Source organism: Lithobates pipiens, unplaced genomic scaffold (genome assembly GCF_037356315.1).
Source record: "Lithobates pipiens isolate NorthernLeopardFrog02 unplaced genomic scaffold, aLitPip1_a1.2 Scaffold_10, whole genome shotgun sequence".
Classification (NCBI taxonomy): domain Eukaryota; kingdom Metazoa; phylum Chordata; class Amphibia; order Anura; family Ranidae; genus Lithobates; species Lithobates pipiens.
In genome coordinates, this window is record NW_027507686.1 from 195,232,997 (window position 1) to 195,260,670 (window position 27,674).

Consider the following 27,674-nt stretch of genomic DNA (forward strand, 5'->3'; position numbering starts at 1 on the left):
GGACAAAGTATTGCTTTTTCTTTTAAGGTTTAATGTTATTTTATTTTCTAGTCACTTCATAAAAATATATTACATAATCTCACTTTATCTAATTCACACACAGACTTGACACATGAGGAAAAATTGTTTCATTAGAAAGTAATTCGATTCACAACCCACATGGCCTACTGACAAAAAGTCTTCAGAAACAGGGTCACACTAGCATCTGCCATGGCCCTAGACTCAAAACCCACATAGGGCTAGATAATATTGTACACTTAAGTCTGGAGAATGGCACAAAGCAGTGCACGATGACCAAATGTCACATTCCAAGTAAGCCCTGCAATCGTCTAGTCCAGCGGGGTCAGGGTATGGCCTTCAAAATGATTGCCGATAAGGCAATCTAGATAGCCAAGGGACCATTTCAAGTGGCATTTAGGAAAAATCTTTATTGAAAAAAATAAATAAATAAAAATCTTGAACAGTAGGAAAAAACTGCTAGCAAAAATAAAGAAAACAAGCACGCTGGTTGAACATTCCTCACTTAGTTGCCAGTGTCCAAATCCTCCTGTGCTGGGCAGTATAACCCAATAATCTCTGAATCCCATGTCCCTCAATGAACAGTAAAGAAAACAGATTTTAGGGAAGGAATGCCTCTGTCTAGTAGGTTACTAGAGCGCGGTATCCCACAGAGACCAAAAGCAAGAGACAAGTGCAGTGCATGAAAGAAGAAAAAATATTTTAGATAAAAACCTGAGACACAAAGACCGCAGTTTTATCATTACAAGAAGTCAAAGTGTTAAAGAACAGTATGGCGGCCCATAACGAGTATGGCAGACTACAATTTATCCATTCAGACTTGGACAAAACCCCCACAGACAGACGAAACAATGATGATAAAGTGCAAGTTACAAACACAACACACATACCTTAACTAGCTGCGAGTCTCCAAGCCGAGAACCCACAAACACTACTCCATTATCCAGGTAAGTGAGACATTCAGCAATGGAAGTCTGTAAAAGGATGAGTATAAAATAATCACATACAAACAACAAATTAGGATAAGAAATATCTTATTACAATACAGAAAAAAAAGAAGATTCTTTCACCTCTCCAAGAAGCTCAACTCTTAGGTCCTTTAAAGTGACACTTCCATCCATTTGCTCTTCTTTCTCAAGCAGCAACATGAAAAGACGACCTTCCATATCGCCAAGAAGATATCTTGATCCATTCACATCAACACGATTATGGCACACAATTGTGCTTTGCTGGAAAGGACAAAACATTTAAGACTAGGTTCATACTAGTGCAGCCGCGATTTGATCAGATTTTCAGTGCAATTATGTAGTAGAGCTTGGTTGCGTTTTTTTGATACTACTGTGTTTTGATTCATCCCAGCTGTCAGCCAGCAGGGATGAGTCATTCGTTAAGAAACCTGCACCTGCTGGCGTCCTAACCACCAGTAACACATCCCTGCTCTGACAGTCATTGGTTGATAAGGAGCCGGCAACCCTCCCTGCAAAACACCTTGCTCCCATGTTGATGAGGACAAGTGCCTCTTCCCCACAACCCTGGTACGGAGGTTGTGGGGTGCAGAATCTGGCAGCTTCCATTAACAAGAGGGTCCCCAGATCCCGGCACCCACCTCATGTTAATGAGCATGTTGTACATTGTACTCCTACTCACTCACCAAAAAGATCTAAACCCCCCCCCCCCCCCCCCAAATACAGATCCATCCTCAAAAACGTTGTCCAGAGATTCAAGTCCTCGTCAACCACAATGAACGCCGGTTGACAGCTCCGCCCCCCCCACAGCCACGTAAATAAAGGGTGGTGGGGGCAATGACACCACAAGGGGTGAGGGCAACCCGGTAATGTCGCTGGGTGGCCCCACCCTGCTGTGATGTCATTGACCAAATATGGGGGGGGGAAAAAACCTGCTGACACCTGACCAGACTTGCTGGGGAGGGGTCAATGACGTCAAAAGGGAGCAGGGCGACCCAGGGACAGTTGACCCCACCCCATGAAATCCAGTAAGGTGTTGGCATGGGTGTTTTTTTCCCTGTGGGTCAGCAGCCATCGTTCGTGATTGATGTGGACATACATCGCTGAAGGACAATTGACAATGGATCTACATGAAGGGACAATTTATGAAAAAAATTCCAATAAATAACTTGTCAAAAACTGGGTTGCGTTTTTATTTACATTTGAGTTTTTTTTGGAGCATGAGTGGGGGTACTTTGGGGCACAAGATCTATGATTATCTTTGTTATGCAATTCTCTGCAACTCAAGATCCATATGAAATTGCACGAGTGTGAACCAGACCTTATTGACCTTTATGTAGCATAATCTTTTTATCAAATTTCCTATTGTTACTTAAGAGCGGACATCGCCCCAAAACCAGACAATGGTACAAAAAACAAAAAGAAGCTGCTCACCTTAATAATAGGTGGTGCTATTGCCAAATATTTTTCTCCATTATGATATGTTATAGATTCTTGTCCAATAATAATGGCACCTCCAAAAGGCTCTGGAACTAAAACATACAGATCTCATACATATACTGCTTCTATACAAATAAACATCACGATTTACAGTTAAAACACTAATCAAGCTACATGATTTAATAAAATGTTTCTCTCATATAAAATCGTAGGAAATTCATATTTTATCAAATGTTACTCCCATGGGTTTCACCCTCAGTTTAGTTTTAACAGCAGTGAAAGATTCACACAATATACATGTGCTAACATATGAAAAACTGTGGCCTGGTGGTTAAGAGGTGGATAGGAAAGTAATACATTATATAGCCAAAAGTTTGTGGAGACCGGTCCATCACACGTCTACCATATAACCAAAGGTATGTGGACACCCCACCTTTAAGAGCACTTTCACACCACACCGCCCATAGCGTCAGCGGTAAAACGCTGCTATTTTTACAGCGTTATTAGAGCGTTTTTACAGCGTTTTTGGGGCGCTAGCGTTAAAATTACTGCAACGCTGTGGGCGTTTTTACAGCGTTTTACAAGCGTTGGGCGTCAAAGAGCCACCTCACCTCCCTACATCACTTCCTGTTTACTTCCTGGGATCTTGTGAGGTGACAGAGGATACAGAAAGAAGATGGAGTTCATGGAGCTGTTCTTGATGTTTGTGCTACTGTATTGGGAAAATATCCACCAACAGAGGCAGCAACGTCGGTATTGGGTTCATCCCATCCTACAAACACACAGCTCTATCGGGCAATTTGTGTTGCTATATGAGCACCTAAGAGTGCACCCAGACAAATTCCGAAACTATACTCGAATGAGCATTGGAACGTAAGTATCTATATCCTAATCCCGCTCCCACTGCTCCCAAATCTCCAACCATAATCCCACTCCCACTGGTCCCAAATCCCAAATCTAGAACCATAATCCCGCTCCCACTGGTCCCAAAACCCAAATCTAGAACCATAATCCCACTCCCACTGGTCCCAAAACCCAAATCTAGAACCATAATCCCACTCCCACTGGTCCCAGAACCCTAATCTCCAACCCTAATCCCACTCCCACTGGTCCCAAATCCCTGGTCTCTTTCAACCTCCATCTTCTCTTAGCTCCTATCCACCTCTACAAACAGGATTTCCTGATTTACCAGCATCCTACGCTTCAGTGAGATCATGTTACCTCCCCACAGCTAGTCCTGTTGCTGTGGATGCTATCTTTTTGTTTGCATGTTTATCTTTTGTTTGTGAGATCATGTAAAAACAAGCAGTTTATATAAAGTAAATGCAGTGTCTTGTTTTACTTCAAATCTACATTTTTCTACGATTTCTTTGGCACTTTGATGGCTTGGAAATCATTGTGACCTTTCCACAATTTCAGTCCTGTTGTTGTAGATGCTCTCTTTCTACTTGCATGTTTACTTTTTTTGAGATCATGTGACTTTTTCTACAGCTCAGGGCGGATTATAGGCGTTTTTAGGGCGTTTTTACAGCGCTTTCAATTCATTCCAATGGAGAGGAGCGTTTTTGAAGCGCTTTTTTTAACGCCCAAAAGCTGCTCCAAAGATGCTGCTTGCAGGACTTTTCTCAACGCTCAGCCAGCGCAACGCCTTGGTGTGAAAGGGTCCATTGAGATGCATGGAGAGCGTTTTATGAGCGTTTTAATAGCGTTATTTTTAACGCTAAAACGCTGCAAAAACGCCCTGGTGTGAAAGGGGTCTTAAAGCTACAGGCAGTGTGGGGGAGGTGAGCTCTTGTTTACAGCTGTAATAGTCAGAAAAGTAGGTCTGAAAACGTTCCAGGAAAAATCTTGCCACCATTGTTCCTTGGCACTATAAAAAGGCATCTGGAAAATTCAGCCAGGAAACAGTCTCCAAAAATGTAAATATTACTTCTGGCCTTAAAAGTAGACCAGTGACATGGATTATTGGTACACAATTAAAGACTCAAATATCTATCTTTTCATAGTCCTGTACATTTTAGTATTTGTGACTAGTTTTTGCTTGGAAATTCAAAAAAAAAAAAAATATATAATAATAATAATAAAAAATAATAATAATAATAATAAAAAAAAAAAAAATATATATATATATATATATATATACACACACACACACAGGTCCTTCTAAAAAAATTAGCATATTGTGATAAAGTTCATTATTTTCTGTAATGTACTGATAAACATTAGACTTTCATATATTTTAGATTCATTACACACAACTGAAGTAGTTCAAGCCTTTTCTTGTTTTAATATTGATGATTTTGGCATACAGCTCCTGAAAACCCAAAAATCCTATCTCAAAAAATTAGCATATTTCATCCGACCAATAAAAGAAGTGTTTTTAATACAAAAAAAGTCAACCTTCAAATAATTATGTTCAGTTATGCACTCAATACTTGGTCGGGAATCCTTTTGCAGAAATGACTGCTTCAATGCGGCGTGGCATGGAGGCAACCAGCCTGTGGCACTGCTGAGGTGTTATGGAGGCCCAGGATGCTTCGATAGCGGCCTTAAGCTCATCCAGAGTATTGGGTCTTGCGTCTCTCAACTTTCTCTTTCCAATATCCCACAGATTCTCTATAGGGTTCAGGTCAGGAGAGTTGGCAGGCCAATTGAGCACAGTAATACCATGGTCAGTAAACCATTTACCAGTGGTTTTGGCACAGTGAGCAGGTGCCAGGTCGTGCTGAAAAATGAAATCTTCATCTCCATAAAGCTTTTCAGCAGATGGAAGCATGAAGTGCTCCAAAATCTCCTGATAGCTAGCTGCATTGACCCTGCCCTTGATAAAACACAGAGGACCAACACCAGCAGCTGACATGGCACCCCAGACCATCACTGACTGTGGGTACTTGACACTGGACCTCAGGCATTTTGGCATTTCCCTCTCCCCAGGCTTCCTCCAGACTCTGGCACCTTGATTTCCGAATGAAATGCAAAATTTGCTTTCATCCGAAAAAAGTACTTTGGACCACTGAGCAACAGTCCAGTGCTGCTTCTCTGTAGCCCAGGTCAGGCGCTTCTGCCGCTGTTTCTGGTTCAAAAGTGGCTTGACCTGGGGAATGCGGCACCTGTAGCCCATTTCCTGCACACGCCTGTTCACGGTGGCTCTGGATGTTTCTACTCCAGACTCAGTCCACTGCTTCCGCAGGTCCTCCAAGGTCTGGAATCGGTCCTTCTCCACAATCTTCTTCAGGGTCCGGTCACCTCTTCTCGTTGTGCAGCGTTTTCTGCCACACTTTTTCCTTCCCACAGACTTCCCACTGAGGTGCCTTGATACAGCACTCTGGGAACAGCCTATTCGTTCAGAAATTTCTTTCTGTGTCTTACCCTCTTGCTTGAGGGTGTCAATGATGGCCTTCTGGACAGCAGTCAGGTCGGCAGTCTTACCCATGATTGCGGTTTTGAGTAATGAACCAGGCTGGGAGTTTTTAAAAGCCTCAGGAATCTTTTGCAGGTGTTTAGAGTTAATTAGTTGATTCAGATGATTAGGTTAATAGCTTGTTTAGAGAACCTTTTCATGATATGCTAATTTTTTGAGATAGGAATTTTGGGTTTTCATGAGCTGTATGCCAAAATCATCAATATTAAAACAAGAAAAGGCTTGAACTACTTCAGTTGTGTGTAATGAATCTAAAATATATGAAAGTCTAATGTTTATCAGTACATTACAGAAAATAATGAACTTTATCACAATATGCTAATTTTTTGAGAAGGACCTGTGTGTATATATATATATATATATATATATATATATATATATATATATATATATATATATATATATATATATATATATATATATATACCGTATTTTTCGCACTATAAGGCGCACCTAAAAGCCTTATATTTTCCTCCAGATCAGCCGTGCGCCTTATAATCCGGTGCGCCTTATGTGTGCACGGAGTTCCAAAATAAAAAAAAATAAAATCAAATCATTTCCCTCTCTGACAGAGGGACGTACGCTGGCAGGCATAAACCAATCAGAGAACATTGCTGAAATGCGGCATCATTGCTGAACAGCCACCTGGCAACGAGACTGATACCAACAATGATGACAGGGAACCTGGCATGCTTGATGGCGAAATTGCCCAGATGTTCAATTCAGACACAGAAGATGAGGACTTTGATGGATTTGTGGGAGAAGATTGATTAACAAATAATGTGAGTGGTATTGTTAAATAGTGGAATAAAGTACAAGTGAACTCACTGTTTTGCTTCCGTTACCTTTTTTTTATAGAGTGTATTGTTTAGCATGCGCCTTATAATGCAGTGCGCCTTATTTATGGGTCAAGTACAGAAATAGTACCCGTAATTGAGACTGCGCCTTATAATCCGGTGCGCCTTATAGTGCGAAAAATACGGTATATATATATATATATATATATATATATATATATATATATATATATATATATATATATATTTATTTTTGTAAAGGATTAGCATCAGATGTAGAGCTTGAAGGACTCCACCACTCGCTGGTTCTTTTTAAAGGGCTTTGTTTGCCCATTTTTATTAAAAGAAAGTCCAAAGATAGGTTTCCCTTTGCAGGGGTTTCAGCATACATTTTCATCAACAAAGCTACATTCAGCCTAGTTGGCTCTCACTGGCAGCACTGCAGCTCTGGCCTTACCCTCCAGGCCCTTGTCTGTCTCATACAGACCTTGGTGCACACCTTGGTGCACACAGCCAACAGCCTCTTGCTGCACTGGCTCCCCCGTGGAGCCCTCCTGACTCCTGGTACTCAGACTTCCTATCTGCCGGGGTGGGGCCCAGAACCATGGTCAAGTTACTACTAAAAGCCCAGCACACACCTGACCAATCAGTATCCTGGCTGTTCTCAAAATCAGGACCCAGGACTAGGGATTTCATCCCACCTGGATTCTCTCAGAAATCCCTGATCTCCAAGTCCTGAAGTGGACTAACACTGAGTAAACTGAAAGGCCAGTTTCCTCTTCATGATACATGCTCCCTGGAGCCCCTCAACCCGTCTGATTGAGAATTCTGAGTCACATCCTCCTTCTAGGCCCTGCCACAATAATATAACGATAACATGTTATACTTACCTGCTCTGTGTAATGGTTATGCGCAGAGCAGCCCCAATCCCCCTCCTGCTTGGCTCCCCTGCCAGCACATTTGGATATTCCCCGGCCAAGTGCCCCCATAGCAAGCCGACTGCCTATAAGGGCACTCGTGCGCGCTTGCTCCTGAGCCGGCTTTGTGTGAAGCGGCCACTCCAGCCCCTCTAATACTCACCTGAGCTCCCTCTCAATCCAGCAGTGTGCACGAGAGGCTGAGCTTCTCCCAGGTAACTCATTCCTTATTGGCTGAAACAGCAGTGGGAGGCATTGGCTCCTGCTACTGTCAATCACAGCCAGTGAGCAATGAGAGTGGGGGGGTGAGCCAAAAAAAACATTTTTGTAGAGTATAAGACTCAGGGAGGCTTCTGGAAGGGAGATCGCAGAGGGGTTCAGTTACAGGATACATTTACAGCTTAAACACAGATAACAGTCTACTTCTACTAGGTGAATTTTGAATATTTGACAATATTAGAGACTGTTGTCTGTTTTCAGACAGACCTTAGTGAAAGGAGAGTATCAGGAAGTCATGAGAAAATATGGTTTCCCTCACATACATATCAGAACAAAGAAGGTTTTTAAAACATTAACACACCTTCACAAGGCTTTTAGGCTTATCTTTATCTTAAAAAAAAAAAAAAACTCAAAAGTACACAAGTCTTCTCAAAAATAAGGGATTTAAATTCAACAGAACTCGCCCAAGTTTCAACCTTTATTATTCATAGGAATCTTTAAGTTACCTGCAATCACCATGGATGCCTCCGCTTCAACATTCTCCTGCTTCCAGGGACCTTTGCTGAACTCCTTTTCCCTGAGGGAGACCTCATAAGTCTTGACATGACGGCCCTGTGGGTCTTGGTACACAAAGCAGATGGTGGGAGCTTGACAGCTATACAGGAACTTGACATCAATAACATGAAGCTCCTCCAATCGGATGTTGAAAGCCTTTAACTCTTTATTATCCCTTTCCAAAGGGATCACTTTAAACAAACCATCATAAAGGCGCAGGCCAATCATTCGGCAATCAGGGTCGATTATGCCAATGATCCCGGTTTCAGATGGCCGGCCAATGCGATCCTAAAGCCAAAAAAAAATATATAAAATAAATGGCCAAGAAAAAAAAAAGCTTGTCAATGCCAAGTCCACATTCAGCTTTCAACAATACCTGAACATTGCCATGAGCTCGGGTGATGATATCAATGCTGTCCCCAGTTTGTTTATATTCAAGGATACAGGCATTGTACTTGGCTGTCAGTATAAAGAGCAGGTCCTTACTTTCTCCCTGCATATTTGACAGAAAACAAAATGGTTTAACAGTAAAAATTAAGGACAACAGATTTATTAAACACAAAATGCTGCTTCCAGTATTCAGAACATTTAGCACATATGTAATATAAATCCCTACTGTTAAAGCAGTATTAAACCCAAAAGCAAATATGATATTGCACCTTAATAAATTCTTAGATGTGATGGCCGTCCTTTTTAAGGATCTTTCTTCTATTTTCACAGAAGAGACAAACCACTTAACACTGGCATGGGCAATTCAAATGACCACCTTTTATTTATTCATGCAAAACCTTTATCCCAAAAGGAAATAAACCTGTTTATTGTAACTGCTGATAAAGTATTAGCTGGAGTTTGGCTTCAATTTGTTGGTGGTACTAAATCTGCTAATACATTTAACACTTCTCCTCTCGTGCCTCACATCAATGACTGGTAAGCTGCAATAGATTACATTTTTGGTTTTAATACTAATACCACTTCAACTTATCTGAATACCCGGCAATGGTATGGATGCGCATTATAAAATTCCTTTCATAATACACAAATATTAAAGTTTATGTCCAGACAAAAAGTTTTCACCAAGTCAGAATACACCTGAGAGAGACTGCCCACTTACAAGGGACAGGAAATAGGGTTAATCCATTTAGAAAAATCAACACCCCCTCTGTGATTTCCTGTCCATGGCAATGGCAGAAACAAAAGGCGTTCTGCAATGGACCCTCGGGTGGGGGCTCCACTTTAGCTGGTCCCATCTTTGCCCTGACTGTTAACTCACAGGAGAGGGAGCCAGTCAGGGTCCAAGGTGGAGGTAGATGCAGAAGACTGGGTGTACAGAGGGACAGTGACCTGGCTGTTGGCTCCTGGGCATAAGCCCTACAGGAGGTCAGGCAGATCCAGAGTTCTGGCTTGCAGTCATTCAACTCCCTATATCATAAGTTCAGAATGGTGGCCAAGAGCCTCAGCAATGTTTGAATGCAGCTGTTTAGTACCCTGCATGGTTTCTGGCTACTCCTTCCTTTAGAATCTCCATGGAACGCACAGTAGCTCTCGTCTGACAAAATAAAAAGTGAGGATTTTGAATTATGTTTTTCTTCTTTGTATAAAAAGGAGAGTTATTCTCTTAGGTGCACTGTAGCAGAATTTTTTTTTCTAGAATTCTATTCTGTTGGTCAGAGGTTCAATAGTTATGTCCTTTTCTGCCAGGCACTTATTTCAAGGCACCTCCTAGAGGCCATGTCTATTCTTGGCTTTATGACAGCTTGCAGTCCCGTAGAAGATTAGACAGACTCACAGAGGAGCCCTTCAGTCAGATTAATCCTCTGGAATGGTACTGTAGCACCCTTGATACATTCTTCTATCTTTTGCCACAATTCCAGAGATCCATTGTCTGGTGAGTGTCCCTGACAAACTTGAAGGGAGTTTACTAGAAACAAAACCCAATCACAAAATTACAACAACTGTAAGTCTAATGCCGCTTATACACGATCAGACTTGGTCGGGCAGACCAGAGTCCGTCGGACAATTCGATCATGTGTGGGCTCCAGCGGACTTTTTCTTCCCAAAAGTCCGGCAGAACTAGAAATAAGACTGGCTTCAAATTTGCCTGCTAGACTCGGCTTTTGGCGGACAATCCGTTCGTCTGTGTGCTAGTCGGACGGACTAAAAAACGACACCAGGGCAGCTGTTGGCTATGAACTTTCTTATTCTATGTCATCACGTTCGAATCCATCAGACTTTTGGAGTGATCGTGTGTGGCCAAGTCCATTAGTTTGAAAGTCCGGTGGACCTCAGCTGCAAAGTCCGTCGGATTGTCTGCCGGACCAATTCCGTCGAAAAGTCTGGTCGTGTGTACGCAGCATTAGTCGTATCTTCCAAAAAAAAGGAGAATCTTTTTCAGACAATACCAAATCAGTGGCCTTTGCAATTCAGCAGTGAGATGAGGAGTCTCTTGTTATGGGAATTAAGCCAAAAGATCTGTACCTGGGCATAACATAAAGTACTTTCTATAAAAGTGATACATCTTAGAGGAAAAGAAAAAGATGTGTACCAAAGTTCTCAGACAGAGGAATTTGGATCAAGCAGAATGGGGCCTGAAATGTGTGGTGTTCCAACAGCTCCCAAGATTGATATTTTGCCACAAGAGGAAATTCCCTTCTACCAAGGTTCTTTTCCTTAAAATTAGCAACCTTCTGCAGGGGTTGGATGCCCTCTGCCAAAAGGTGAGATATTGCTCTTACCTATGCATTTCCCCCTCTGCCCAGTCTCTCACTTGTCTTAAGCCGCCCACACATGGTTCGAATCTTAGCTGGTTCCTTCGAACTGTTAACGGGCAGGCTGTATGTACCAAGTTGATTGATTAAACTTTGGCACAACCAGCCTGCCGGAATCTCTTACAATTCTCGCTAGAAGATGATAGCAGCTGGCGATAAACACTGTCCTCTCATGGCAGGGACAGCTTTCCTCACCTGCCGGGAGCAGACAATTGTTCAGCACTGTGTGTTGATGGGGGAATAGTGCTAAATTTCTTTCCTGCAACCTGTGGTTGCAGGGAGAACATTTACACTGTGTATGGCCTGCCTTAAAGAAAATCTGGAAGGAGCAGGCAGGAGTCAGTCAACAAACCTTGGTGGCAGAGAAGAGCACAGTCTATACTTTTTCAGTGCCTGTCTGTGCCAAAATCAATTCCTCTCCCATGCAGATATAACCTCTGCTGAAGGGACAACTTCTACATTTAGCAGTACAGACTCAGATTGACCGCCTGGTATTTAGGTAGGAGATCCTCACAAGACGTTGTCTCTCCGATAATCTCTACCCATCGAGTCATGATATGGGCACTGCAAAAAAAATCATATTTGGAACATTTTTTACGATGTTGTCAACAGGAATTTGGTCCCTTGAGTACCTCAAATTCTTTGTCGATTCTGACTTTCTTCAAGTGGGTCTGGACAAGGGGCTGAGGCCAAGCACCCAAAAGTCCAGATTCTTCTCTGCAAATTCTTTTTTTTATTTCAGACTGACAGATAGACTTTTAGATTACATGAGAGCAGCTTCTTGTCCAACACCCTCAACCTGACAAAGAGCTCCTTTCTGGAATCTCTCTTGGGTATTAAGAGGTTTAACAGAAGCACCCACGGAGCCTCTCTCAAATTTTTAACATTCAAGACTGTTTTCTTCTTGGCCATCTCCCTGTCCAGAAGGGTGGGAGATATTCAGGCTCTCTCCATGCACAATTCTTACTTTAACATATTACTTCCTACATTTCCATTTAGATATCAATAACCCCCTTTCAATGCGCTTCACAAGCTGGTGGTGAGGAGGTGGTTGCTCCAGTATCTACAGATCTTAAAGAAAAATATTCCAGGGAGGGAATAAAAGGCCATAAAGCCTCCAAGATCACTATAGGGAGATGGATTACCCAAGTCATCTGTTGAAGTCATATAACCATTACGAAAACCTCCTTCAAAAATAAGAAAAAAAACAAAGTACATTCTACGTGATCGATCACCATCTCATGGGCCAAGGCTGCCGCAGCTACAATCAGAAATGAAGAACTGCAACGAGGTCAAGTTTTCATTCTTTTGTCCAGCACTACAGACTGGATGTGGATAGTTTAGGTTCTCATATTGCAAAGATTTAGTAGCTCTAATTTTGATTGTACAGTTTATTCACTCACATTGTAACATGAATAGTGAACCATAACAGTAATTCTCTTGCCACATAGTAAACAGCACAGACTTATTCCCTTCCTTGATATTTAATTCTAATATGGTATATTATCCACTGAAGGAATTCTTGTCCCCTATTGGGTGAGCAGTCTCCCTCCCCGGTTTTCTGTCATGATGACTACGTGAAAATTCAAGTTAGACTTACCGGTAACTTGCCTTTCAGGACAGCACCCGAGAGAGTGGCCCCTCCCACTTCTCCACAGGAAACACCAACTTCCACAAACTTGAAAAGGAGGCTTCTCCCCACAGCTCGTCAGTTGTATTGAAGTACCTTTGGCCCAAGCTGGAACACAAATCACAATATGGGTTAGTCACAGAAGAAAACAAGAGCGGGTCGTTGCTGTCCTGAAAGACTCCTGGAAAACAAGTTACCGGTAAGTCCAACTCGAATTTTCCCTAAAAGTCTTTCAGGACAGCACCTGAGAGAATAAAACAAGACTTACCAACTAGGGAGGGACAACAGCCTGCAGGTCCTTTGTGCCACATGCCTAATCACCACGTAGGCCCCTTACAAATTTGATCTGGGGTGTCACCAGCTTTTTCTGCCCATGTAGTGGCCAGAGCTTTAGTTGAGTGTGCGTGAATTCCCAGTGGGGGAGACAATCCCATCTGGAAGTAAGCTTCCAAAATAGCCGATTTTAGCCATCCTGCAATTGGCCCCTTTGATACCTGGCGGCCCTTCTTGTTGCCAGAAAAAGAACAAAGAGTCCGAAGACCTAAAGTCACTTAGGTAATGCAACAATTCTAACATCCAAATTGTGAAATAGACTCTCCTTTTCCCCTCAAAGCGTTTGAACAAAAAGTTGGCAGGATAATCTCCTGTGACCAGTAATGAATTAACGCTACTTTTAGCGAAAAAAACACTGATCTGTTTTTAGTACAATCCTATCTGGGTAAACAAAAAAAAAAGTTCTTCTTGTGGATGTAATCGCAACTAAAAACACCGCCTTGAGAGATAGATCTTTTAACGAAACTGATTGCTATGGTTCAAAAGGTTGCTTTGTGAAGGCTTGCAAAACTACTGACAGATCCCACCTAGGAAAAGGTTTAGTAGGAGCTGGTCTGGAACTAGCAAGTGCCCTAAAAAAATTAAATAAAAATAAAAACGTTGCTACCAAAAGATACTGAAGAAATGGGTCTCTCTAGGTATACTCCCCCAGGGCAGCCACTTGCACCTTAAGAGTGCTAATTGCAAGACCTTTGCCTGCACCACTTTGTAGGAATTACAAAAAACGGACACAATGAAGTTGATTTACTAAAGGTAAATCCACTTTGCAGCGCAAATGCACCTGGAAGTGCAGTTGCTTTAGATCTGAGGGAAAAATCTGACATGAGGGAAAGCGCTACTGATTTTATCATCCAATCATGTACAAGCAAACATGCTGTTTTTTATTTTCCTTGCATGTCTCCCTCAGATCTACAGCAACTGCACTTCCAAGTGCACTTGCAGTGCAAAGTGGATTTGCCTTTAGTAAATAAACCCCAAAATCTTCCAAGGTTCGATTTGTTGAATGACACCAAGTATTGTAGACTCTCCAAAAGTAAGCATAAATCGCTCTAGTTACTTTCTTCCTACTAGAAACAAAGTGGTTACTAGAGGTTTTGACAATCCTTTGTTCCTTAACCACTTGCCGACCGCCGCACGACGATATACGTCGACAGAATGGCACGGGCAGGCATATGGGCGTACCTGTACGTCCCTGCCTTCCCGCGGGTTGGGGGCCCGATCGGGCCCCCCCCGGTGCCAGCGGCGGTCGGTATCCGTTCAGGAGCGATCCGGGATGAGGGGGCGGCCATTCATTCATGGCCACCCCCTCGCGATCGCTCCTGACGAATGGAAGTGAAGCATTGCATCACTTCCTCTCCTGTAATGTAAACACAGGCAGAGGAAGTGATGTAATCTCTCCTCCGTGTCGGTATTTTTCGTTCCGGCACCGAGGAGAGAGGATCGGTGAGTTGCACCAACACGACACTACACAGTAGAACATGCCAGGCACACTCACACCCCCCTTCACCCCCCCAATTACCCCTGCCCCCCCAGTCACAGTGACACCAAATGCATATTTATTTATTTTTTTGCATTGGTGTCATTTGTGACTGTAATAACTGTTAGGGCAGTTAGGGTTAGCCCCCTTTAGTTCTAAGGTACCCCCCTAACCCCCCCCAATAAAGGTTTAACCCTGTGATCACCCCCCGTCGCCAGTGTCACTAAGGCTGGGTTCACATTGCAGCGGTTTATGAGAACGGATGTGATTCGCACCGCACTGCAGTGCAAATCACATCCGATCTCTGTGCGATTCGAGTTCAGCCATACAGATAGTATGGCTGAATTCGCGCCGCACCCGCCGCAAACTCGCACGGGACCTTTTTTTTGGTCCGCAGCAGAATCGGATCGCATGGGTGTTCACACCATGCGATCCGAGTTTGCAGATCGCACTGCGATATGCGAACTGATCTGGGGGTGTCATTAACATTTCACTGACACTCCCAGCAGTTCGCATAGGGCAGTGTGAACTGCCGCCGGGAGGCATGCGATGCGGGAACCCGCCGCGGATTCGTGGCGTTCCCGCATCGCTCCAGTGTGAACCCAGCCTAATAAGCGATCGTTTTTCTGATCGCTGTATTAGTGTCACAGGTGACGCTAGTTAGGCAGGTAGGTATTTAGGTTCGCCGCAGCTTTTTATAGCGCCAGGGACCCCCATATACTACCGCATAAAGCCCCCTGATTGCCCCCTAGTTAACCCTTTCACCAGTGATCACCATATAACTGTTACAGGTGACGCTGGTTGGTTAGTTCTTTTTTATAGTTTCAGGGCACCCGCCATTTATTACCTAGTCTCACTAGTGTACCCCTAAATTTAGGGGTGTCTACTTTCCAAAATGGGGTCATTTGGGGGGGTTAGTGCCACCTTGGCATTTTATGGCCTTCAAAACTGTAATAGGTAGTGAGGAGTGAAGTCAAAAATTTACGCCCTTAGAAAGCCTGAAGGCGGTGCTTGGTTTTCGGGGCCCCGTACGCGGCTAGGCTCCCAAAAAGTCCCACATATGTGGTATCTCCGTACTCAGGAGAAGCAGCAGAACTTATTTTGTGGTGTCATTTCACATATGCCCATAGCATGTGTGAGCAATATATCATTTAGTGACAACTTTGTGTGAAAAAAAAAAAAAAAAAAGTTTGTAATTTTCCCGCAACTTGTGCCAAATATAAAATATTCCATGGACTCAACATGCCTCTCAGCAAATAGCTTGGGGTGTCTACTTTCTAAAATGGGGTCATTTGTGGGGGTTTTGTGCCATATTGGGATTTTATGGCCTTCAAAACTGTGATAGGTAGTGAGGAGTGAAATTACAAATGTATGCCCTTAGAAATCCTGAAGGCGGTGCTTGGCTTTCGGGGGCCCCCGTACGCGGCTAGGCTTCCAAAAAGTCGACCACATGTGGTATCCCCGTACTCAGGAGAAGCAGCAGAATGTATTTTGGGGTACAATTCCACATATAACCATGGCATGTGTGAGCAATATATCATTTAGTGACAACTTTGTGTAAAAAAAAAAAAAAAAAAAAAAATTTTTTTTTTGTCATTATTCAATCGCTTGAGGCAAAAAAATAAAATATTCAATGGGCTCAACATGCCTCTTATCAATTTCCTTAGGGTATCTACTTTCCAAAATGGGGTCATTTGGGGGGGTTTTGTACTGCCCTGCCATTTTAGCACTTCAAGAAATGAGATAGGCAGTCAAACTAAAAGCTGCGTAAATTCCAGAAAACGTACCTTAGTTTGTAGATGTGACAACTTTTGCGCAAACCAATAAATATACAGTTATTGACTTTTTTTTTTTACCAAAGACATGTGGCTGAATACATTTTGGCCTAAATGTATGACTAAAATTGAGTTTATTGGATTTTTCTAATAACAAAAAGTAGAAAATATCATTTTTTTTTCAAAATTTGCGGCCTTTTTAAGTTTATATCGCAAAAAAATAAAAATCGCAGAGTCAGTCAAATACCTTCAAAAGAAAGCTCTATTTGTGGGAAAAAAAGGACTCAAATTTTGTTTGGATACAACATTGCATGACCGCGCAATTACCAGTTAAAGCAGCGCAGTGCCAAATTGTAAAAAGACCTCTGGTCATTGACCAGCAAAATGGTCCGGTCTGAAAGTGGTTAATAGCTACTCCTGATACCAGGCGGTGAGCCTTAGCTTGGCTGCAACCGGGTAATACACTGGACCCTGAAATAGTAAATCCTGTCTGAGAGGAAGCTGCCAAAATGATATGACTGCCATTTGCAAATTGGTGGAAAACCAAGCTCTCTTAGACCAGAAAGGAGTAGTAAGAATTACTTACACTCTTTTTGTAACTGGAAGGGGGGGTGGGGGGGCATGACCCAGCTGAAAGTCCCAATGATGTACTAAGGCATCTATCCCTAGAGAACAGCTGTCTCAGTGGAGAGAAGAACTGAGGGAGTTTTTAGTTTTCTTTTGATGCAAACACCTGCTGACACCCCCACTTCCTGGTGATCAATGAAAAAACGTCTGTATTCAAGCTCCGCTCTGCTTCCTGAATTTGTATGTTCAAAAAGTCTGCCACTTTGTTTAGTGTGCCTTTGAGACCAGGACAGTGAGAATAAATGTTTCTCTGCCTGCTCCAGGATTTCTGTTGACAGCAACTGAAGAGCTTTGCTTGTGCCCCCATTTGTTCAGGTATGCTACGGTAGTGGCGCTGTCTGCTAAAATATGCACATGGGACCCCTGGAGGTATGGAGAGGAGCCAATGCTAAAGCAACTGCCTTTAACTCCCTCCAGTTTGAGGACTTTTCTGCCTTGATTCAGGGCCAAACTCCATGCTAGATTCTGATCCCAGTGGATCCCCCATCCCCACCTGCTGGCATCTGTCGTTACTCTTCTTTCAGTCAGGAAAGACCATAGTAAGCCTTTTGATGAGATTGACCAATTTCTCCACCACCAAAAGGGTCCTCTTGACCCTGGTGGGGATCGCCACTTTTATGTCTAAGGTTTCTGGACTATGGTCCCATACCCTTAGGCTACTTTCACAGTGGGGCGCTCAGCACGCTGGCGGTAAAAAGGCACCATACCGTCGTTTTAGCGGCGCTGATCGTCCGCTAGCGGGGCAGTTTTAACCCCTGCTAGCGGCCGAAAAAGGGTTAAAAATGGCGCTTTGCAGGTGGGTTTGGAGTGCTGCCCCATTGTTTTCAATGGGAAGGGGCGCTTTAGGAGCGGTAAATACACCACTCCTACATCGCTCCAAAGATGCGGCTTGCAGGACTTTTTTTGACCGCCCTGCAAGCGCACCGATCCAGTGTGAAAGCCCTCAGGGTTTTCACACTGGAGTGCACTGAGAGGCTCTTGCAGGGCGCTTTGCGGGTGCTATTTTTAGCACTTTAGCACCTGCAAAGCGCCTAAATGTGAAAGGGGCCATAAAAGCGGAAACTCTGGAGTGGCCTGAAATGCAGCCTCGCCCACTGAATGGCTGGCATCCTTGAGGTTATGGTTCCGAGGGCTGGCATAACCTGACTGATGCCTCCTGATTTGTCTAGCATAGCTGCTTTATAAAGATTTGTGGGGCAGATGAAAGACTAAAAAGGGAGGGCGTTGAATTGTAGATGCAGGACCTCCTTCCCCATATTTACTGCCAACCTGAGTAATTTTTGGACTGAGAGGCTATAGAAACATACAGCTATGCAACTCTTAAAGTCGATCAATTCCATGAAGCACCCCCTGGTCAACAGATTCCTGACAGTGAACACCAAGTCCATGTGAAATTTTCTGCATAGGACTGACTTTAGTTTAATGGTTTTAAGTTGAGAATGATACGGAAGCTTCCGGGTGGCTCCCTTACCAGAAAGATATGGGAATAGAAACCCTGGTGACGTTTCTCCCGAGATACCTGAATCACAACCCCTGTTGCATCAGATCCTTTAACAGGTTCTTCATAGCTAGGGCTTTTGTTGTGTCCCTTGGTAGGTTTGTTACAAAGTATCTTTCTGGAGGATTTGAAAACTATTTTGTATCCCTGGGACAACATGGCTAGAATATATTGGTTTTCTGTCCAGTGAGGGATGAATTCTTGAAGCCCTCCTTCCACAGGCAATCAAGAGTCATTGCGTTTTGTTATTTTGCAGGAGGATGGAAAAAGGACATTCCCTCTACCTTTGCCCTTCTCCGCTGACAAATTTCTTCTTTTCTCCTGGGGCTTGCTGCTTTGTTCCTGAGGCCTCTAAAAGGTCAAAAAAGCCATTTAGCTGGTTGCTTTTTCTTAATGGGGAAAGATATCTTTTTGTCAGCTGTCCTATCTAGAACTGAATCGAAATCAGGACCGAATAAAAGATCTCCCATAAGCGGAATACCACACAGTTTACTTCTGGATGCCGCATCCCCCGGCCAAGTCTTCAACCACAGAGCTCTCCTGGCTGAGTTAGTTAAGGCTGCAGATCTTGCTGTCACCCTTAATCGATTCTGCAGATGAATCTGCAATGTAGGCTACCGCCGCTGACAGGGTTGAGATAGAATCAAGGATTTCTTGTTTGGGTGAATTCGTTATAATGTGGTCTTTTAGCTGGTTTACCCAATACTCCATATTTCTAGATAGTAGTAGCCCTCTTTAGTTGATGATCCGTCCTTTTGTCAATGGGATCTTTCAGTATTCCCATGTCCTCAAATGCCAGGTCAGTTAATCTGGATACTTGGGATAAGGCTGCATCGTGTTTAGGAACCTTGTTCCAAAGTGCCTCTGGCTCTTCAACAAAAGGCCTTTTATGTGCTCCTGGGGGAAAAAAAAAAGTTCTCTAGTTCTGCCCATTCTTTTTTAATGGCCTCAGAGATTACTGAGTGTACTGGAAAAGTGCGGCTTTTTGGCTCACCAAGTCCCGCGTACATCCGGTCATGTAGAGATCATTCTTTTCCCCCTTCGCCTAAACCCAATGTGGCGTAAACTGCTTTTAATAGACCATTGCCTTGTTCTAAAGACAGTTTGTACTTTGAGAGCGCATCTTCTACCCCTTCCTCCAAAACCTCTTTGGAACGAGGGGGGATTCTTGGGTAGGAAGACCCATCTCACCCTCCAACGCTGGGATCAATTGCGAGCTCTGAGAGGATCCTGAGGTAGACGGCTGACTCAGGGATGGATTTGTAAGAGAAGAAGAAAAAGATTGAATGGTAACATCCAGCTCTTAACTGATGCATTAAAATCACTGCATGTAGAAGCTTCTTCCTTCACCAGGGAGTTGATGCATATTTGACAGAGTCTTCTTCCAACTTTCAGGTAACATTGCTTTACATGAAGGGCATTTCCCTTTGACCGCCATATCAGAGCTTCTAGTCTGTCATAACGACAAAAAACAGTCATCCCAACTCCTCAACAGGCTCACCACAGGTGCACAGGAAAAATAGCTAAAAGTTCTATATGCCCAGACAGGCCCCCGGCCACCAGGGGAAGCCGAAAATGGAGAGAGACCCTATAGTAAACAGGGCGGTCCTATGTGCGCCACTTACCAGGGCCTTGCTGGTGCCCGTGCCACTCGCTGTCGCAGACATCTCCATAATGGTGCTGCAGCGTCCATCTGTGGCTAGAATGCCGGTTCCAGGCTTCATTAGCACCGCTGCGCTGGAACTAGGCACCAGCCCTGTTCCTCCCTCCACAAATCTTGCAGCGTAGCGACTCCGCGTGCCTGCTCTACGAGCGCCAACCCTTGCCAGATACCTCACATCTGGCTGGGCGAGACTGTCTGCCCACAACAAGATGGTGGCGCTGCACTCTACGCGGATGGGTCGATACAAAAAAATTAAATAAAAAAAAAAGATAAACCCTGTGCCGGCCTTGCAGCTGCCTAGAGCGGCGCACGTTGGAACAGTACGGGCTCTCCCAGAACTGAAGAGGTAGGAGGAGCCAATACATCAGCCACCTCCAGATGTGGTATGGGAGGAACGGGTTCTCTGGAAGAAAAAAAAAAGAAAGAAAAGGTGATGGTAGGTGATGGTGTAGCAGGAAGCCTGGTCTCTCAGGACAGCACCCACAAGCTCCTGACTCCCCACTAGGTGTTCCCCTGCAGGAGGAAACACAAAAACTGACAAGCTGCGGGGAGAAGCCTCCTTTTAAAGTTGGAAGTTGGTGTTTCCTGTGGTGAAGTGGGAGGAGCCACTCTCTCTGGTGCTGTCTTAAAATACGTTTAGGGAAAAAGGACTTATTGGTAAAAGTAATTTGGTTGGGGGGGTATTCAGATAAAGTGGAAGGGCTGGGATCCATATCAGGTTTACTGCTATTTGGGCCGTTCAGAAAAGATTTTCTCTCCCTTCCTGTATTTCTAACAATGGCAGACAGGAGACAGACAGGAAGTGAGGGTAGATACCATACGTCCTCAATGTAGACTTTACAACCTTTTGAAGACATCCAACACATTCCACATCATTAGGCATCAAAAAGTCAACAATGGAATAAACAAGGTTACCTTGGGTCTGAAAAGCTCCATGACTGCAATCTTGCCATACATCCCAACCTCTTTCACAGGTCGAAGACCTTCTGCTGTTACAACATAAATCTCCAGTCGCGTGTTCTTTGCGATCAGAAGATTCAGGTCATCCTCAGATGTAAAATGACCTGCAAAGTCGATTGCAAAATAAGTGTAGTGAGTGCACGTGCAATGAAAAGATACTGTATACACTCCAGTGAAAGTGGCTACTACCAGTAAACAAGAAAATAATAAAAAGGTGTTGGCTATAGTAAACCGACTACTGCCATATTTTTTGTTGAGCATAAGAAAAAAAGCCAAACTAGAAATGAACAACTCCTCTTCTGCCCCGTACACACGGTCGGAATTTCCGACACAAATGTTCGATGTGTGCTTGTTGTCGGAAATTCCGACTGTGTGTAGGCTCCAGACATTTTTTGTCTGCATTTCCGACAAACAAAATTTGAGGTTCCCAAATTTTCCAACAACAAAATCCGTTGTCGGAAATTCCGATCGTGTGTACACAATTCCGACGCACAAAATTCCAAGCATGCTCGGAATCAAGCAGAAGAGCTGCACTGGCTATTGAACTTAAATTTTTCTCGGCTCGTCGCACATGTTGTACATCACTGCATTCTTGACGTTTGGCATTTCCGACAACATTTGCGTGACCGTGAGTATGCAAGACAAGTTTGAGCCAAAATCTGTCAGAAATAAATCCATGATTTTGTTGTCGGAATGTCCGATCGTCTGTACGCGCCATTCGACTAATTTATAAAGACCCGGCATCAATTTTGTTCTAACCGTTAAAGGGTAAGCTTACTTTTACAAAAGATGATCTGTAATCTGTATAGTAAACTAGAAGCCCCAGATCCTATAAATATCACGGCTTGCAGTGGCAAGCAATCAATGTTCACCCTAACCAGTGAAAATCTCTTTTTTTCTTCTGGGACTAAGTTCCAGAATAAGGCGGCTCAGAAGTAGGGCTGCAACTAACGATTATTTTCATAATCGATTAGTTGGCCGATTATTGTTTCGAATAATTGATTAATAACCTTAAAATAAAAAAGGTAGTCCTTGTTCTGGGTGGGCTAGGCAGCAGACCCTGGGTGGCCTTTTGGTTCCCAGCACGGATAACTGACTTTTGGTGTCTTTCGTCCCGCTGTGCACCCTTGGTCGGATTGCCTGATCTCGCTGCACCTCCCAATACTGTGTTATTCTGCCCTGTCTATCTACACTAGGCCCCTTATATTTTGGGAGCCATACTGCTATTGCTGTATGCCTGTACTATTACTTTTGTTATACGACCACGAAAAATAAACTGTTATTTGAAAAAAAAAAAAAAAAAAAAAAAAAAAAAAAAAAGGGTCATTTTGTTGCTATTTGCATTTTTACATTTTTTTGCCCAGTTTGTTGTTGGGCAGATTAAAAACACAAATTGCCGCAAAAATGCATTATTACATGCTTTTCTGCAGCTTCTCCATTGAAGTATATTGAGCCAAAAAAACAAAATAGCACCGTTTTGCGTTAAAAAAAAAAAAAAAAAAGTCCCAGTCTTTTCCAAATATGCAGCAGCTGAAAAAATCATGGATACGAATGTGTCCCATAGGAAACCATGTAAATGAACTGTAGTGTGTTTCTGCAAAAAGCACCAAAAAAACACAGGTGTGACACAGGCCTGAGATGTTTAGTAACATAATAGGGTCAAAAAAATAAAATTGGTAAAATAAAAGGAGCATATAATCGCTACTATAAGGGGTTCATTTTTTACTATGGGACAGTGAAAGTAATATTTACAGTAGCGGTTTGCTCTTTTTGTACTATAAAGGGCTAATTTTAGTTTTTTTTTTAACCCCATTACTGGCCGATTAATTGATTATGAAAATAGTAATCGATTAATTTCATAATCGATTAGTTGTTTCGGCCCTACTCAGAAGAGATTCTCATTGGTCAGCATGCTCACGTGGCCGTGTAGACCAATAACTACTTACCACTGCAAGTATAATGATACTTACAGGTTAAGAGGTTGCTAGTAGAAAATACAGAGTGAAAAAAATAAAAAAATCCTTTAAAAATAACAGCTAAGAGGATGCCTGTGCTGATCTAGGTATGGGCAGGTGTTTATTCCCGATCGCCAAGAGTGTAATACAAACTTAAGTCGGTCAGAAATGCAGAAAACATATCTTCTCCCTGTATCTGAGGTCTGTAAAACGACAGACATATTGCATCAGGGGCATTATCAAGTGGTATAAAGACCTTTTTATGAATGAATGAATGAAATACTTGTATAGCGCACAATGCGAACTGAATCGCCTCTAGGCGCTGTGTGTAGGGACCATTTTAAAAGCAAATATGCAGCGCCAGTTGAGAGCAGGTTCATTTACTAGTACTTCACTTCCTCCAAGCACACTGCTGCCTCACCCATAAACAATCAGGTAATATAGGGAGGTTGCACAACATGACACCATGACAGTAGACTGCATTCTTACCCAGAAGCAGAAAAACATCATGGAGGAAGGCTGCCATATGCAATATAAATTAGACTGGAAAGGTAGTGTCAGTTTACTGACTTTTCTTGCTGGTGGTTACTAAAGCCCCATACACACTATCAGATTTTCTGCTGATTTTTGTCTTCGGATTTACCAAAACCATGTAATACAAGGGCCTGCCTGACTGCATACAAATTGAAACTCCTAAGGTTTGACCTCATATTATATGGTTTTGGTAAATCTGAAGGAAAAAAAAAAAAAAAAAAAAAATCAGCAGAAAATCTGATAGTGTGTATGGGGCTTAAGGTTTGAAAAAAAAAAAAGAAAAAAGATTTCTATTACTGCCCTACAAGTAGTAATTAAAGTTTTTTTTTTTTTTTTAAACTGCCCTTTAATTATACCTTCCTCCCCAAGTGTAGCTTACATGCCAATGCTTACAAATAGTGATGCACCGAAATTTCGGCCGCCGAAACATATCGGCGAAAATGCCCTTTTCGGCATTTTGCCGAAAGAGAAAAACGGCCGATAATGGAGCCGAAAATGGGGCGTGGCCTGGGTGGGGGCGGGGCTCCGCCCCCGCCCCTGGTGACGCCCATCATGGGGGGTGCATAGCGCAGGAGAGCCGCCTCCGCCGCCTGTTTGATCACAGCGCCGGGAACATCACAGCTTTCATTTCAATAGCTGTGTGTTCCCGGCCGCGCGCCGTCACACACAGCCCCTCCCCCTTGTCCGGACACTTAGATAGACAGATCATCCGCAGGATTGGACGGATGATCTGTCTATCAAAGTGCCCGGACAAGGGGGAGGGGCTGTGTGTGACGGCGCGCGGCCGGGAACACACAGCTATTGAAATGAAAGCTGTGATGTTCCCGGCGCTGTGATCAAACAGGCGGCGGAGGCGGCTCTCTTCCCTGCACAGGCTGGCTGCAATGGGACACACACTTGGCTGTCTGGCTGCAATGGGACACACACTTGGCTGTCTGGCTGCAATGGGACACACACTTGGCTGCAATACACACTTGGCTGTCTGGCTGCAATGGGACACACACTTGGCTGCAATACACACTTGGCTGTCTGGCTGCAATGGGACACACACTTGGCTGCAATACACACTTGGCTGTCTGGCTGCAAAGGGGGACACACTGGCTGCAAAGGGGGACACACTGGCTGCAAAGGGGGACACACTGGCTGCAAAGGGGGACACACTGGCTGCAAAGGGGGACACACTGGCTGCAAAGGGGGACACACTGGCTGCAAAGGGACACTGGCTGCAATGGGGCACTGGCTGCAAAGGGACACTGGCTGCAATGGGGCACTGGCTGCAATGGGGCACTGGCTGCAATGGGGCACTGGCTGCAATGGGGCACTGGCTGCAATGGGGCACTGGCTGCAATGGGGCACAGGCACACTGGCTGCAATGGGGCACAGGCACACTGGCTGCAATGGGGCACAGGCACACTGGCTGCAATGGGGCACAGGCACACTGGCTGCAATGGGGCACAGGCACACTGGCTGCAATGGGGCACAGGCACACTGGCTGCAATGGGGCACAGGCACACTGGCTGCAATGGGGCACAGGCACACTGGCTGCAATGGGGCACAGGCACACTGGCTGCAATGGGGCACAGGCACACTGGCTGCAATGGGGCACAGGCACACTGGCTGCAATGGGGCACAGGCACACTGGCTGCAATGGGGCACAGGCACACTGGCTGCAATGGGGCACAGGCACACTGGCTGCAATGGGGCACAGGCACACTGGCTGCAATGGGGCACAGGCACACTGGCTGCAATGGGGCACAGGCACACTGGCTGCAATGGGGCACAGGCACACTGGCTGCAATGGGGCACAGGCACACTGGCTGCAATGATGCACAGGCACACTGGCTGCAATGATGCACAGGCACACTGGCTGCAATGATGCACAGGCACACTGGCTGCAATGATGCACAGGCACACTGGCTGCAATGGGGGACACTGGCCTGCAATGGGGGATGCCTCCTGTACCACGTTCTCTGACCATCTCCTGTACCGTGTCCCCAGTCTCTGACCATCTCCTGTACCGTGTCCCCAGTCTCTGACCATCTCCTGTACCGTGTCCCCAGTCTCTGACCATCTCCTGTACCGTGTCCCCAGTCTCTGACCATCTCCTGTACCGTGTCCCCAGTCTCTGACCATCTCCTGTACCGTGTCCCCAGTCTCTGACCACCTCCTGTACCGTGTCCCCAGTCTCTGACCACCTCCTGAACCGTGTCCCCAGTCTCTGACCACCTCCTGAACCGTGTCCCCAGTCTCTGACCACCTCCTGTACCATGCATGCAGTCTCTGACCACCTCCTGTACCATGCATGCAGTCTCTGACCACCTCCTGTACCATGTCCCCAGTCTCTGACCACCTCCTGTATAAAAATATTTTTTTAAAACAGTAATTTTCGGTATCGGTGCTGTTTCGGTATCGGTTTCGGTTTTCGGCCTAGTGTATTTTTCATTTTCGGTATCGGTTTCGGCACCAAAAAACCCATTCGGTGCATCCCTACTTACAAAATTTTCACTTGTGCCGTTCTGACAGCCTCTGCAACAAAAATATCCTGGCAGGGTGCTATGTCCAGTTTACTGCTCATCCCTTTAATTTCTATGGCTGTTTTGTACCGATAGCAGCCTTTACCCACCCAGTAAACTACGTAACCAAAGGAAGGTATACACCAAGTACAAGGCTTGAACTAGATTATTTTGTTGCAAAACCAGTGCGGCACCACTTAAGACTGCACAGTAAGGTCCCTTTCACATTTGAGCAATTTCAAAGTCGTGTGATTTCCACTGAGACTTTAGATTGCAACATTGATGCAATTTTGGATGTGTGCAAATTGGATGCAGCTTTGACTGTTGACTTTGGTTTTGACTGCTGCACAACTGTCGCATTGATAACATTAAGATGGGACTTTCATGCGTTTACATTGCAGTCTATAATGCATTTAATAGCAAAAAATAAAGAGAAGTGGGACTTTTTATTTTATACAAAAATAGTAATTTATATATATATATATATATATATATATATATATATAAATAAAATAAAATCTACTATTTTTGTATAAAATAATTGTTGACTGCCTAAAAAGTCCAAGTCCCATGTCTTTTTTGTTATTTCCAAATTCAAGGACGTGCCACTTTATACTGATATTGTATGCGCAGTACGCCTCTGTGGGTTGATACAATCAATCTCTATAATGCATTCAAGTCACATGAAAATAGCGCAGGAATCTTTTTAAAGTCGATGCGATTAAGTTGCATAGATTTGAACGGCTTCCATTAAAATACATGGTCTGCGACTTGTCATGCGACTATGTGTGCAAAGTGGCATGACAAGTCACCAAGTGTGAATGGAGCCTAAAGCTCCCAGAAGCAAGTCAGAAGGCAAGGTGGTCAGCTTTTCAGGTTTCTCTCAGGAAAAGCTTAAAGTGTTACTAAACCTACAACAGTAAAAACAGTCTGTATATGCAGTAAAGCATGCTTGTTATACTCACTGTGTGACCTAAGGGGCTAATCCTCTGCATTGTGTAAAACGGCTGTTTCATCCTGTCTTCTCTGATCCTCCCCTGCTTGCATTGCCCCCAGAACATGTCTGGATAAGACAAAGTTAGTGGAGTCAGGCTGCACATGCTAGAGAGTTTTGTTTCTTGGGAGAGTGCATGTGATCAGCACAGGGCCAATCAGCACTGTCCAAATAGAGGGTCATGGGTACTGCATCCTGATAGGACAGCCAGTGCAGTATGAAAACTCCTCCTACAAGTTTTAACCAGGCAATGATATAAGTCACAAGACTGTTAAATACTTCTGATGAGAAAAGGTATATAGCAGTTTATATTTACTAAAATTACTGCATTTCCATGAGCTGTGGGAGACCAAATATAGTGAATGCAGGGACCTGGGTTTAGTAACTACTTAGAGAGTCAGTTGACCGTCTGGGGGCAAAAAAAAAAAATATATAAAGATTTGCAGCTCATATGTTTGGGGACACCCAATATGCATTAGATATGTTTTAACAACTAACCAAGTAGCAAACCATGAACGGCAGCACTAAGCTTCTTTACAAACAAGTCTACAATGTCAGTTGCTATATTTGGTCTAGGAAAATCATTCACTGAATTTAATTCATAAAAAAAGTGAAGTG

At 43.9% G+C, this 27,674-nt stretch overlaps 1 protein-coding gene across 1 annotated transcript in view; it reads right to left on the reverse strand.

Moving 5' to 3' along the window:
• Positions 1–27,674, reverse strand: part of DDB1 (damage specific DNA binding protein 1) — a 94,071-nt gene that overhangs the window by 61,742 nt on the left and 4,655 nt on the right. The window contains exons 2-7 of the mRNA XM_077460819.1: positions 21,016–21,164; positions 8,709–8,825; positions 8,284–8,620; positions 2,418–2,515; positions 1,089–1,247; positions 909–992 (exon numbers count right to left, since the gene is read on the reverse strand). Of these exons, the coding sequence (XP_077316945.1) occupies positions 909–992; positions 1,089–1,247; positions 2,418–2,515; positions 8,284–8,620; positions 8,709–8,825; positions 21,016–21,164 (944 nt within the window). The remainder of the gene's footprint in view (positions 1–908; positions 993–1,088; positions 1,248–2,417; positions 2,516–8,283; positions 8,621–8,708; positions 8,826–21,015; positions 21,165–27,674) is intronic.